At 45.5% G+C, this 15,477-nt stretch overlaps 1 protein-coding gene across 1 annotated transcript in view; it reads right to left on the minus strand.

Annotated features, from left to right (window-relative positions):
* Nucleotides 1-1,983: 1,983 nt before the first annotated feature.
* socs2 (suppressor of cytokine signaling 2) overlaps nucleotides 1,984-15,477 on the minus strand; it is a 41,221-nt gene continuing 27,727 nt past the window's right edge. Inside the window, exon 2 of the mRNA XM_055652800.1 lies at nucleotides 1,984-4,271. Coding sequence (XP_055508775.1) covers nucleotides 3,811-4,271 — 461 coding nt within the window. The 3' untranslated portion in view covers nucleotides 1,984-3,810. The remainder of the gene's footprint in view (nucleotides 4,272-15,477) is intronic.

Below are 15,477 nucleotides of genomic sequence, written 5' to 3' on the forward strand. Positions count from 1 at the left end.
AGTCCACATCTTGAACAACGGATACATTGGATGAGGTTGGAGGAGGTGCAAGTGAACCTCTGCCTAACCTAATAGGACTAGTACTTTGGCTTTCGGCTTGGTTTTCTTGGCTGAGAGCTTGTCCTGGTGTTATAGCACACGTGCTTTGTGTTTTCATTGTGATTAATATCTGTAACTTTCCACGAGCAGACATGAGATGAACTTCAGCCCAGATAGCACACAGCCTGGGGAGTTAAATGTCCCCTTGAGTTCTCACTTAATGCATGGAAGAATGTATATCATATCAGACAGAACATTAAACAGATAAATGAACCACACAGATACAAATAGTATCCAAGTTGCAAATATTTCCAATTTTAATGCTGAAAGAGCAAAGACTGTGAACTTCCATGTAATTCTTGGTACGTGATCCTGGACATAGTAATATTGCCCTCCGAAAAAGTCACATTGCCTTGGAGCCCCAGAGACATACAGTGTGATAACTTGTGCCTCAGCCCTACTTGCCCGCACCAGCCAACATGTCACATCTATACTAGCCCCATTTGCCTGCGTTTAGCCCATATCCCTTTAAGTCTGTTCTGTCCATGTACCTGTCTAATTGCTTCTTAAATGTTGCAATACTACCTGCCTCAACTACCTCCACTGGCAGTTCATTCTCCAGTACCCACCACCCTTTGTGTGAAAAAGTTGCCCCTCAGGTTCCTTTAAAATCTTTCTCCCCTCACCTTAAACCTATGCCCTCTGGTTCTCAATTCCCCTACTCTGGGCAAGAGACTCTGCGCATCTACCCGATCTATTCCTCTCATGATTTTATACACATCTGTAAGATCACCCCACATCCTCCTGCGCTCCAGGGAATAGAGTCCTAGCCTGCTCAACCTCTCCCTATAGCTCAGGCCCTTGAGTCCTGGCAACATCCGGATAAATCTTCTCTGTACCCTTTCCAATTTAACAACGTCTTTCCAATAGCACGGTGCCCAGAACTGAACACAACACTCTAAATGCGGCCTCATTATCGTCTTGTATAACTGTATCATGACCTCCCAACTTCTATACAATATTCTGATAGATGAAGCCAAATGTGCCAAAAGCTGGTTTGACCACCAGTCAGCACAAGGCGGGCTCCCGTGAATGCCGGCGGCCAGCCAAGGTCACCCCACCGAGAACAAAGTGAAACCGTCAGGACGGCATTGAACACTTTGTAACTTTGTCAGTGCCCTATACGTGGTGACCCTTTACATACTTTCTGTATTGTATGCGAAACATTAGCGAGTGGGTCAGGTTTGTGTGGATGCATCAGGAAGCAAAGGGATATTGAAAAAAGGCAGTGCCACGCGTAGAATGCTGTTTTACCTTTTGCATGTAACATGCTAAGGCCGAATTTGGAATATTGTGAGCAAATCAGGGCCCCATATCTGAGGATGTGCTGGCTCTGGAGAGGGTCCAGAGGGGGTTTACAAGAATGATCCCAGGAATGAGTGGGTTAGCATATGATGAGCATTTAACGGCACTGGGCCTCTACTCGCTGGAGTTTAAAAGGCTGTGGGGGGACCTCATTGAAACTTACAGAATAATGAAAGGCACAGATAGAGTGGATGTGGAAAGGATGTTTCCACTGGTGGGAGAGTCCAGGACCAGAGGTCACAGCCTCAGAATTAAAGAGCACACTTTTAGAAAGAGGTGTGGAGGAACTTCTTTAGTCAGAGGGTAGTTAATCTGTGGAACTCATTGCCATTGAGTGTGGAGGCCAAGTCACTGGCTATTTCGAAGGCAGTGATAGACAAGTTCTTGATTGGAACGGGTGCCGAGGGTTATGAGGAGTAGGCAAGAAAATGGGATTAGGAGACAGAGTTCAGCCATGATTGAATGGCGGAGTAGACTCGATGGGCTGATGGGCTAATTCTCCTGTAACTTGTGAACGTGGCATGAATCGTTTTATACAGTAAGTATGGTTTGAAATTATTTTTAGTGGCATTTATTTTTACACTGTGACACAGCTGAAGGTGAGATAGACAATGACAGGGGACTGGTGTTGCATGGGGATTTGGGGTTGCAATCACTGATATTTTGCTTGAAGTAGTTCTTGACATCAAGGACCAGCAGTGAGTGATTGTCGAGGTTGCCACCTCCCTGCTCTTTGTTCCTCTTCTCCAACTCTTGTTTATCAGCGCTTTACCACGTAGCTGATGGCCAGGGCTTCCCACTCATGTTATTAGGCAATGCAACAAGTAATGGACCACAACAGATATTGATGGTTAGGCCTCATTTCCAGTATCATAAGTAGGTAGTCACCCCCTTGCAGGAAGAAAGTGGAGGCTTTGGCAAGGTTTACCAGAATGCTGCACGGATCAGAGGGTATTAGCTACAGGGAGAGGTTGGACAATAATTGGTCAAATAAAAATGTTCAAATTACCAAATGGATGCAAAACATTTAATTAAGAGTACAGAAATATATATATTTTGCTTGCAATATTTCTCCCCAATCTCTTGCAACAAGTTGTAATCAGAAGCATTATTTGACAATGTTTCACACTCCACACAGGTGAAGGAGTTAAAGGTTGCTGGAACCCAGCAGCAAAGACCCATCAACAGCAGCAAGGAGCAAATAGCAATATAGGCAAACAGCCATCAATATAATGGAATATAATAACAAGGAACTTACTGCAGATGCCGCTTTATACCAAACAAAGACACAAAATGCTCGAGTAACTCAGCGGGTCAGACAGCACCTCTGGAGATCATGTCAAGTCGGAAGAAGGGTCCCAACCCAAAATGTCACCTATCCATGTTCTCTTGAGGCACTGCCTGACCCGCTGAATTACTCCAGCCCTTTGTATCTTTCTTCAACATAACGGACGGTGGACTGAAGAAGAATAGTAGTTCCATAAATAAATAGCAATACAAAGGAAGTGTATTGATTTAATGTGATTAATTGTGATTGTAAGGCGTATTTGCAGATTAGTTCATTATTCTAACCAATCAAAATATTTTGCACAATAAAAACTGAAGAGAAATCATGTGCAAAATCATGAGAGGAATAGATCAGGTGGACGCACAGAGTCTCTTGCCCAGAACTGGAGGACATAGGTTTAAGGTGAGGGGGAAAGATTTAATAGGAACCTGAGGGATATCTTTTTTTACACAAAGAGGGTGGGTGTATGGAATGAGCTCCCAGAGGAGGTAGTTGAGGCAAGTACTATTGCAATGTTTAAGTAAAGGTTAGACAGGTACATGGATAGGACAGGTTTAGACGGATATGCGGCAAACACAGGCAAGTGGGACTAGTGTAGATGGGACATGTTGATGGACGTGGGCAAGTTAGGCTGAAGGGCCTGTTTCCACACTGTATGAACACTATGAAAGTCAACTCCAAGGGTAACACTGTTAAATATTGATTTCTGGAGGCCTTTCCAAGGTTAGATTGCTTCAGGTCAGACCAATTCAGGAACCAAATAATGAATATGTGCAGGTAGGAACTGTAGATGCTGGTTTAAACCAAAGTCAGACACAAAAAGCTGGAGTAACTCAATGGGTCAGACAGCATCTCTGGAGAAAAGGAATAGGTGACGTTTTGGGCCGAGACACGTCTTCAGATAAATGAATCAATTTTGCTGCTGCAATACCTGAATATCCCATTCCAATTAAAGAAGGAGCAGAACAGCAGGGTATGGAGACACTGAGGTGAAAAGATTAGATAATATTCTATTAAAAAAAAACATTTGAAGGGAAACATGTTGGGCAAAGTTCCTGGCTGGGGAAGGCACTGAACAGAATTTCTCTCCTGTGCTCCCTTTCCCTTTGAAAAGAGTTTTAAACCTGATACTTGTATTCCAACAAGTACTCCTTGAGTCTGGTGGGGAGAGGAAGTTCGTGAGTCCTTCTGGTTGCTCTATGGATATTAATGCGGCAGAAGTGTTGCAGTGTTGGCGTGTGACTGTACAGCGGTCTGGTCAGTTGCAGCTGGACACCGCCGCTTTGCAGAGCGGGACGCTGGGCCCTCTGTATCATCTGACACAGGATCACGTAGTACTCCACCATGTCCACCACGCTGTCAAACCGCTGCAGCTTTGGTCGTGCAAGAATCACCGAGTCCAGTCTGAACTTGCCGTCTTGGTATTCGATCCTCAGGCTGGTCGGTCCCCAAACCGTCTTCACAGAGATGGTGAGAAAGTAATCGCGGTGTGAGCTGTCCCTCACCAGGAAGGTGCCTTCAGCCGCCTCCTTTAGCTTCTCGTTTGCTTTGATCGCATTAAGAGCTCCCCAGTACCATCCTACGATAAACAACACACATAAACGATTAGTTTAGTTTCAGTTTGGATATACAGCGCGGAAACAGGCCCTTCGGCCCACCGAGTCCGCGCCGACCAGCGATCCCCGCACAATAACACTATCCTACACACACTGGGGACAATTTACACATACGCCTACAAACCTGTACGACTTTGGAGTGTGGGAGGAAACCGGAGCACCCGGAGAAAACCCACGCGGTCACGGGGAGAACGTACAAACTGAAAGCGCGGTAAGGCAGCAACTATACCGCTGCACCATCGTGCCACTTGTTTGTCGTTTTTTGTTTAAGTTTTCAAAAGATAAATTAATTATTTTTGATTATTTCAACCAAAATGGATTGCACAATAAAAACCAGAGGGAAATCATGTACAAAATCGTCAAGTCAAGTCAAGTCAAGTTTATTCGTCACATACGCATACAAGATGTGCAGCGAAATGAAAAGTGGCAATGCTCGCGGACTTTGTGCAAAAAGACAAACAAACAAACAACCAAAACAAACAACAAACAGAATGGAACAGAATCACATATTCTTTTACATATTAAATATTGTGGGCAAAAGGAAAAAGGGAAAAAACAGCAATTTAAAAAAAAAAGCAGTAGAGTGGTACAGTAAAGTTAGTCCCTGATGAGAGGAATAGATCGGATGGACGCACAGAGTCTCTTGCCCAGAGTAGGGGAATTGAGAACCAGAGGACATAGGTTCAAGGTGAGGGAGGAAAGATTTAAAAGGAGCCTGAGGGGAAACTTGGCTTTTGAAAACTCCAGTGTGATACCGGCACAATATAGCAGCTCAGAAAATGATTCCAATGCCAATTTAAGTGATGGTCCTTAGAGGAAAAAAAAAATATTATTTACAAATGGTTTTAGCTACTTTTAGTGATATCAGCAAGAATACAAGCCAGCTTCAATGTCCTTGTCCATTCTCATGATATTTCATGACGGAGACCTGACCACAGTGTCAACGGTCCATTGAAGACCGTTATACATCGGAGCAGATTTAGGCCATTCAACCCATTGGTAACCCATTGGAATGACATCTACTCTGACATCTACTCTGCCATTCAATCATGGCTGTTCTATTTTTCCCTCTCAACCCCATTCTTTTGCCTTCTCCTCGTAACCTTTGACACCCTTCCTATTTCAAGGACCTATCAATTTCCGCTTTAAAAATACCCAATGTCTGGGCAATGAATTCCACAGATTCACCACCCTCTGTCTAAAGAAATTCCTCCTTATCTCCATTCTAAAGGCACGTCCTGTTATTCTGTGGTTGTGCCCTATGGTTCAAGACTCTCAAATTGCTGGAAACATCCTTTCCGGCTCCGCTCTCTCTAGGCCTTTCATTATCTGGTAGGTTTTAATGGGATCCCCCTATTTCTTCTAAATTCCAGGAAGTACAGGCCCTGAGTCATTAAAACTCTCATGCCTTAACCCAATCATTCATCACCAAAACCAACACATCATTAGGCCCCCTTAGATAAGGGACCCAAAACTGCTCACATTCCAAATGTGGCCTGACCAGTGCCTTATAAAGCCTCAGCATTACATCCTTGCTTTTATATTCTACTCCTCTTGAAATGAATGCGAGCATTGCATTTGCCTTCCTTACTGCTGACTCAACCTGCAAATTCATCTTTTGGGAACCTTTTGTACCAGCACTTTGCACTTCCAATTTCTGAATCCTCTCCCCTTTTAGAAAGTAGTCTGTGCCTTTAGTCCTTCTATCGGAGTGCACGACCGCACACTTTGCTACTCTGTGTTCCATGTGCCACCTCTTTGCCCACTCTCCCAACCTGTCCAAGTCCTTCTGCAGCCTCCCTGCTTCCTCAACGCTACCCGCCCCTCTGCCTATCTTTGTATCATCTGCGAACGTGGCCATAAAGCCTTCAGTTCCCTCGTCTAAGTCATTAAGCAATAATGTGAAAGGTAGCAGACCCCTCCCTCTTTCACCTCTAACTCCAGCATATTGATGGCTACCTCAGGGCTGCTTATTGCTCTTACACACAACGTGAAGCCTTTACTGCCAGCTTCCACTGTTAACTTTCACAAGGTTGATTTCTTACGTATTGTGAAAAGGAAGCCATTCGGCCCATTGTGTGGAATTTGGCTCCCAACAGAGCAATCCGTCAGTCCTAATCCCCTTGATAGACACAAAATGCTGGAATAGGCAGCGGGTCGGGCAGCATCTCAGGAGAAAAGAAATAGGTGATTGTTTGGGTCGAGACCCTGCCTCATAATAACCCTTGTTATTCTCTTTGTTGGCTTACAACATTCTTTCTGACATGCCCCATCCACCCCCCCCCCCGCCCCTTAAATTATTTTGCTACTTGAGTACACAAAGGGTTAATTTACCATGTATCATCTTAGGGGTCCAGGAAAAAAAAACAGAGCAACCGGGAGAAATCCGTGGAGTCACGGCAAGGATTGAAATCTCCACACAGAGATCTCATGAGGCCAGGATCAAACCTATGTCCCCAGTGCTGTGAGGCAGCAATACAGTATATTGGCTGCAGCAATGTGCTGCCCCTCTCTCATTCTTCCCGTCCTATTCTCAACTGCTTATATCTCATGGGAAAGCCAAGCAGTGATGGTTCATTGCAAGCTCACCAACTCCCCGAGCTAACTCTTCCTACTCTGGCTCTTATGGGAATCCACCCCATTCTCCCTGGTTCCTTGAATTCATCTCTTCAGATGATGGCTTTCCACACAAGTGCTTCTGAAATGTGTTTGGATCCTCTGTAATCTTGGCATCCCATCCACCATAGTTGACACGACACAATAACCCCTGTAGCGTTTGTCCCGTTTCTGCTCTCACTTCCCTCCTCCTATTAAATGTTATTCCCTTATAATGTGTCTACACTGTGGACGGCTCGATTGTAATCATGTATTGTCTTTCCGCAGACTAGTTAACACGCAACAAAAGCTTTTCACTGTACCTCGGTACACGTGACAATAAACTAAACTCAATTGAAACTGAACTGTACTCAGAGCAAAGTCACTGCCCGATATTCACCAGTCTTCACATTCAATGGTACTCTCTGCGGGCAAATGGGATTTGTGTAGATGGATAAAAAAGTTTGTGTAGATGTGTTGGGCTGAAGGCTCCATTTCTTACTTTGCCTGACCAGAAAATGCTTACCTTTATCCCTTTTTATTTCATATAATCAGAACTTAGCCAGTGTAGAGCAGCAGGCGCTGTTTATGAAAACTCACTGTCCTTGGTATTAAAGATTCAAGATTCAAGAGAGTTTATTGTCATGTGTCCCTGATAGGAAATTCTTGCTTTGCTTCAGCACAACAGAGCATAGTAGGCATTGACTACAGAACAGATCAGTGTGTCCATATACCATTATATAAATATATACACACATGAATAAATAAACCGATGAAGTGCAAATAACAGATAATGGGCTATTAATGTTCAGTTTTGTCCGAGCCAAGTTTAATAGCCTGATGGCTGTGGGGAAGTAGCTATTCCTGAACCTGGACGTTGCAGTCTTCAGGCTCCTGTACCTTCTACCTGAAGGTAGTGGGGAGATGAGTGTGTGGCCAGGATGGTGTGGGTCCTTGATGATACATCCAGCCTTTTTGAGGCAGCGACTGCGACAGATCCCCTCGATGGTAGGGAGGTCAGAGCCGATGATGGACTGGGCAGTGTTTACTACTTTTTGTAGTCTTTTCCGTTCCAGGGCGCTCAAGTTTCTGAACCAAGCCACGATGCAACCGATCAGCATGCTCTCTACTGCGCACCTGTAGAAGTTAGAGAGAGTCCTCCTTGACAAACCGACTCTCCGTAATCTTCACAGGAAGTAGAGGCGCTGATGAGCTTTCTTAATAAATGCATCAGTGTTCTCGGACCAGGAAAGATCTTCAGAGATGTGCACGCCCAGGAATTTGTAGCTCTTGACCCTTTCAACCATCGTATTCACATTGACGATCTGACAATGCCGGGGACAACGTGCCGCCCTCATTGTCCCGTGTGATGTGGACTGGAAATCACATGGGGCCATTCACTCATCTCCCAGAGTCGGGCGGCTTCAGCCTGCCAGCCGGGCCTATGAGAGGTGTATTTTGCAGGCAAGATGGTAATTCAGTGCCACCCACCACCCTGACTCTTCACGCATCCCCATGTCAAATAGTCCAAAACACTCAAAGGAGTGGAAGCATAGTTTCAGCATGCTACTGGTCGACTCCATCACACATTGAGTCGTTGGTCAATAATGAGAGACCAATAGACCTCTGGGCAGCACGGTGGGGCAGCGGTAGAGTTGCTGCCTTACAGCGCCGGAGACCCGGCTACAATCTCGACCACGGGTGCTGTCTTTGTGTGGAGTTTGTACGTTGTCCCCGTGTCCTGCGTGGGTTTTCTCCGGGAGCTCCGGTTCCCTCCCACACTCTAACGACGCACAGGTTTGTAGGCTGATTGACATTGGTAAAATTGGAAATCTGCTAGAGTGTGTAAGACAGTGTTAATGTGCGGGGATCGCTAGTAGCAGCGGACTCGATGGTACGAAGGGCCTGTTTCCACGCTGTATATCTCAACTAAACTAGAGGAAACAGTTAAACAATTATTATTAAATCATAATGTTACCAAAATGTTTCTTTTCCCTAGAGCTTAGAAACAACACCATATAATTCTGCAGTATTTCTAATCTGTCCAACACAATGCAGAATTCAGCCAACTTCACACTTAGCAATGTTCGTAGAGTTTCTAGCAATATCCAGACATTGCTATTGGAAAATTAAATTATAACCATTAGCAAAGAACATTCTATAATCAAAAGGTCCAAGTACAGTACAGTAAAGAACATAATATTCTTTGGCTGAGAGCAAGCCACAAGTCTCATTTCAATCATGTGCAGAACTTGCCAATTCCTAGCACTCCAATTTAAGTAGTTACATCACCAAGGGCAGCATGGTGGCACAGCGGGTAGAGTTACTGCCTTCCAGCTCCAGAGACCCGGGTTCGATCCTGACTACGGGTGCTGTCTGTAAGGAGTTTGTACGTTCTCCCCGTGACCTGCGTGAGTTTTCTCCGGGAACTCCGGTTTCCTCCCACACTCAAAGACGTGAAGGTTTGTGCGTTAATTGGCTTTGGTATAATTGTAAACTGTCCCTAGCGTGTGCAGGATAGTGTTGATGTGCGGGCATCGTTGGTCGGGGCGGACACGGTGGGCCGAAAAGCCTGTTTCTGTGCTGTATCTCTAAACAAAACTAAACTAAATTGAACTAAACCAGCAGAGACACTGAGAAGTCCCACGATTGGGGGTGGGATTGTGGGGGGGAGGTGGGTGGTGGTTCATAAGTGATAGGAGCAGTATTAGACCATTTGGCTCGTTGAGTCTACTCTGCCATTCAATCATGGCTGATCTATCTCTCCCTCCTAACTTTCTTGTTTTCTCTCTTTCTCTCTTGCCTCCTCTTGTTTTCTCCCCTTCGTCTAATTGTGGTGATGGTGGACTGGGGTTGGGGAAGAGGGAGAGAGCTCGCAGTTAGATGGGGAGGGGATGAGGTCTGGTGAGTGATAGGTGGATACAGCTGAAGTTAGGTTTATTGTCAGATGGTTGGGCAAAGGCCGGAATTGAAAAGACAAAAAGCATGAGATATAGGCATCAGCATGTTGAGTATAAAAGTTGGGAGGTCATGTTGCAGTTGCATAAGATGTTGATGAGGCCACATTTAGAGTATTGTGGTCAGTTTTGGGCACCAAGTAATAGGAAAGATGTTGTCAAGCTGGAAGGGGTGCAGAGATGATTTACGAGGATGTTGCCAAGACTCGAGGGTTTGAGCTATGGGGAGAGTTTCAGCTAGCTAGGACTCTATTCCATGGAGCACAGGAGGATGAGGCGTGATCTTGTAGAGATGTACAAAATCATGAGATCTATAGATTGGGTAGATGCACAGAGTCTCTTCCCAGAGTAGGGGAATTGAGAACCAGAGTATATAGTAGGTTCAAGGTGAGGGGGGGAAGATTTAATAGGAACCTGAAGGGTAACTTTTTCACATAAAGGGTGGTGGGTGTATGGAACAGGCTGCCAGAGGAGGTAGTTGAGGCAGGTACTATCGCAACGTTTAGGAAACATTTAGACTGGTACATGGATAGGACAGCATTAGAGGGATATGGGCCAAACCCCTGACACCCAAACTAATCAAATTTATCTCTGCCTTAAAAATATCCATTGATTTGGCCTACAAAGGTGGAGATCAGACCCTGGGCCACCAGACATTTTGGGGTTTTGCCATAGAAACAAATAGGGCAAATTGACATATATATATGACAAATAGGAAATATCCTGGTATATAATATCAAGCACTCTCTGCCCATGGGAATACACTGTACCAGAATGCCCACACCCACCCCCTAATCAATTTATGAAATTTTACTTAAACAGAATGTTTTTATCCCTAGAAATTCAACACTTTTATTAATTTAGGAATGGGTTTAGTTTCACTTAGTTTAGAGATAAAGCATGGAAAGAACCCACTGAGTCCGCACCGACCAGTGATTCCCCTACATTAACTACCCTACACACACCAGGGACAATTTACATTTATACCAAGCCAATTAACCTGCAAACCTGTACATCTTTGGAGTGTGGGAGGAAACAGAGGATCTCTGAGAAAACCCACGTGGTTACGGGGAGAACGTACAAACTCCATACAGACAGTACCTGTGGTCAGGATGAAACCTGGGCCTCTGGCACTGTAAGGCGGCAACTCTAACGCTGTGCCACTGTGCAATGTCTTGTGGTTATGGACTGGTGAAACATGGTCTCCATTACTTTGTTACTTGTAGACAGATAAGATGAAGTATTTCACATCAATCTTTCAGATACGCAAAACACATTGTTTTACAACATGATTTCATGTATAAGTGGTTTGGATTTTAACCGACAATGACAAGATGTATGGGGGAGTTGGACATAACAGACTCCATCGTCCCAACGTCTGCACTGAATGCAAGCAGCCTGCTTGCCACAGTTAAATTATCATTATCTTTTACTGTTGAACTAGATTTCAGCAGGGATCTGAACTTAACATCTCCAGAGTGAGCTTGTCAGGGATCGGGAAATTTGCCAATGATCTAGAGGCAAGATTAGACAATTATTCAGAGGGTCATTTAGAGTTCAGAATGGATGACACGTCTAAAAGCTCAGACTGAAACAAAAACAAAGATGCTGGAGGAACTCATCGGTCAGGCCGTATCTGTGGAGGGAATGGACAGATGACATCTCGGATCGGGACCCTTCTTCACACTGTCAGAGTAAAGGGCCTGTCCCACTTGGCGATTTTTTTCAGCGGCTGCCGGCATCATATTATTATAATATAATAATAATAATAATAATAATAATAATAATAATAAATAATAAATTGGTTTATACTCTCTAGAATTTAGGAGATTGAGAGGGGATCTTATAGAAACTTACAAAATTCTTAAGGGGTTGGACAGGCTAGATGCAGGAAGATTGTTCCCGAGGTTAGGGAAGTCCAGGACAAGGGGTCACAGCTTAAGGATAAGGGGGAAATCCTTTAAAACCGAGATGAGAAGAACTTTTTTCACACAGAGAGTGGTGAATCTCTGGAACTCTCTGCCACAGAGGGTAGTTGAGGCCAGTTCATTGGCTATATTTAAGAGGGAGTTAGATGTGGCCCTTGTGGCTAAGGGGATCAGGGGGTATGGAGAGAAGGCAGGTACGGGATACTGAGTTGGATGATCAGCCATGATCATATTGAATGGCGGTGCAGGCTCGAAGGGCCAAATGGCCTACTCCTGCACCTAATTTCTATGTTTCTATGTTTCTAATAATAATAATAATAATAATAATAATAATAATAATATATTTTTATTGTCATTGCACATAGGTGCAACAAGATTTGGTATGTAGCTTCCATTCGATAGTCATAACTTAAACAATTAATAAATTTAGATACCCCGAGAAACATGATTTATAAAAAAAAGAACAGTAAAACAGTCTAAAGTACAAATATGTCTGTGTCGGATCGATGTGCGTGATACAGTTCATGGGGGTGGGGGGTGGTGGAGGGGGGGGGGGACTCAACAGGGCCGGTTCAGAGCAGCGATAGCTCTGGGGATGACATCAGTGTCGCCAAAAGATTTTGAACATTTCAAAATCCAGCGGCGACAAAAAAAATGTTGCGGCACTTGAAAAAACAGCGGGTGTCATACGTCGCATCACTGCCACGTCACGCCGTATCACGCAGCAACATTTTCGGTGACCTGATACGTCAGTCAATGATGCCAGCAGTCGCTGAAAAAATTGCCAAGTGGGACAGGCCCCTAAGGGCGGAGAAAGCTAAGGGAGAAAAAGAAGCGGGGGTGGGGCAAAACCTGGCAAGTGGTAGGTGGATACAGTTGAGGGGTGCGGGGGAGTGGGGGGGAGATTAGCCGATGAATGAAGAAAGTAACAAAGGCTGGAGGAGAAAGGGTTTTGTAGTGTATTTTGGGTACTTGGAACTGACTCAAAAGAACTCTCAGATACAGGAGTAAACTCACAAGCTTCTTTATTGCTGGACGCCACCATCAGTCTCCTCTAGCGCATGGGTCACCTCGCACAAGACATAACATATGCTAATTACATTATATACATTACACTGCTCCCCCTTTAACTTGGACGCAGGTTACACCATTTACATGATATACATTACAGGTTTGAGATCAGGAAAGAAGAGGAAGGGTGAAATGTAAAGCCGCAAGGAGAGATGTGGGTAGAAGGGTGAAGGAGGGAGGGAAAAGAGGGGGCGGAAAAGGAAAATAATGGACTCGGGAATGAGAGATGAGCTTGCAGAGGAGAGGAACGGAGCAGAGTGACTGGGGTGAGGGGAGATAATGGGAGAGATGTCCACATCGGAGTGGGTGGCAGGGGAATGAGATGGGGTTAGGGGGAGGTATTAGGGGGAGAAATTGGAGAAGTTAATATTTATACCATTGTGTTGTCAGCAGAATACGAGGTGTTCCTCCAGTTTGCGTGTGGCCTCATTCAAGCAATGGACAGAAAGGTTGGTGTGGGAATGGGAAGCAGAATTAAACTGACGAGCAAGCAGGAAATCCAGCAGGCCTTGGCGGACCGAGCGCAAGTGTTTGGTGAAACGTCTCACCGATGGAAGGGATTTTGTAGATAACGGTTTGTTTTAAAAGTTAATTGGGGCCTTGGTGGTAATTTGCAACACCTTAATAAACGTTCGCTGTTGCCTTTTTCGACACTTCATCTACCAAGGGAGTCAAAGAAGCTGGTCCGTGAGGGAAAATGGGAATGATGTCCGAGAACCGAGCGTGGGTGTAAGGTGAGACAGTCGCCTAGTCTACGCTTGGTCTCACCAATGTAGGGGAGCCCACATTGGGAGCACCAAACGCAATAGATGACATTCAAAGACCAGCACGTGAACCTCTGTCTCACCTGGAGACACCGTTTGGTTCCGTGAATGAAAGTGAGAGAGAGGGTGTCATGCCAGGTGTTACATATTTTTAGTTTAGAGATACAGCGCAGAAACCGGCCCTTCAACGCACTGAGTCCTCTCCCACCAGCGGTCCCCGCACACTAACGCCATCCCACACACACTGGGGTTAGTTTACAATTTTGCCAAGCCAATCAGCCTGCAAACCTGTACGTCTTTGGAGTGTGGGAGGAAACCGGAGCACCCGGAGAAAACCCACGCAGGTCATGGACGAGAATTCCCGAGAGCGGACAAACTCCGTACGCTGACGCGTTGTCTCCTGGAGAAGAGGAGGCGTGAAGAAAGCTGAAAAGAGAGAAAAAGGAAAAAAAGCAGAAGAAAAAGGAGACAATAGAAGGAGAGGAAGAGTGGAAAGAGAAGGAGAAAAAAAGAGGGAAAAAAGGGGAAGAGAGAGAGAGAGAAGGGAGGGAGAGAAAAAAGAAGAAGAGTGGAGAAAGAAAGTTGAGAAAAAAGAATCTAAAGAAAAGGAAAGAGGGAAAAGTGAGGGAAGGAGAGGGAGGGAAGAAGAGGGAAGAGGAGGGAGGGGAGAGGAGAGAGGAGGGGAAAATAAGAAAAAAAGGGGGGAGAAGAGAGAAGAGAGGGGAGGGGAAAAAAAGAAAGAGAGAAGAGGGAAAGAGAGAAGGAGAAGACTGGAGAAAAGGAACAAAGGAGGGAAAAGGGGAGGATAAGAGAAAGAAAAGGAAAGAGAAGAAAGGAAAGAGGAGAAAAGAAAGAAAGACGGAAAGGGGAGGGGGGAAAGGAGAAAAGAGGAGACGGGGGGGGCAATAGAAGAGAAACGGGGGAAGAGAAGGGAAGAAAAAGAGGAGAAGGGAGGGGAAGGGAAAGAACCAAAAAAAGAAAAGTGGAAGAGGAGAGGAGAAGAGAAGAAGGGAAGGGAAAACAAGGAAGAAGGGAAGAAAGGAGGAGAGGGAAGGAGGAAAAGGTCGGAGGGGAAAGAAGAGAGAGGGGGAAAGATGAAAAAAAAGAGAGAGGGGAGGAAAAGAGGGAGAGAAGAGGAAAGGGGGGAGGGAGGAGGAGAAGAAGTGGAAGAAAAAGGGAAGGAGAGGAGGGGGGGGGAGAAGAGAGAGAAAAGGAAGAGAGGAACGAAGAGGGGAGAGAGAAGGAAGAGAAGGGGGAAAGGAAGAGGAACAAGACGAAGAGAGGAGAGGAGAAAGGGAAAAGAGGAGGGGAGAGGGAGAAGATGGAGAGGAGAGGAAAAGAGGAGGGAAAAGAAGGAGAAAGAGAGAGGGGAGGAAGAGGGAGAGGAGAGGAGAGAGAGAGGGAGGGGGGGAGAGAGAGGGGGAGGAGAAGAGAGGAGAGGAGAGGAGAGGAAGAAAAGGAAAGGGAAAAAGAGAGGGAGGAGGAGGGAGGAGCGGAGAAAAGGAGAAGAGGAGAGAGGGAGCTGGGGAAGGAGGAAAGGAAAGAAAAAGAGAGAATAGAGGAGAGAAAGGAAGCGGGCGAGAGAGGGGGAGGGGAGGAAGGAGAATAGAAGAGAGAATTCTTCAGAGGAGAAGGAGGAGAGGAAGGGAGAAGGGAAGAGGGGGGAAAAAGGGGGAGAAGAGGGGGAGGAAAGAGAAGGGAGAGGGAGGGAAGGGGAGAGGGAAAAATAGAGAGGAAGGAGGGAGAGAAAGAAAGGAAAGAGGGAAAGGGGGAGGGGGGGAAAGAACAGGAAAGAAGGGGAGGAGGAGAGAGGGAGGAAGAAGAGAGAGGAGAAAAGGGAAGAAGAGAAAAGAA

This window comes from Leucoraja erinacea, chromosome 22 (genome assembly GCF_028641065.1).
Source record: "Leucoraja erinacea ecotype New England chromosome 22, Leri_hhj_1, whole genome shotgun sequence".
Lineage (NCBI taxonomy): Eukaryota > Metazoa > Chordata > Chondrichthyes > Rajiformes > Rajidae > Leucoraja > Leucoraja erinaceus.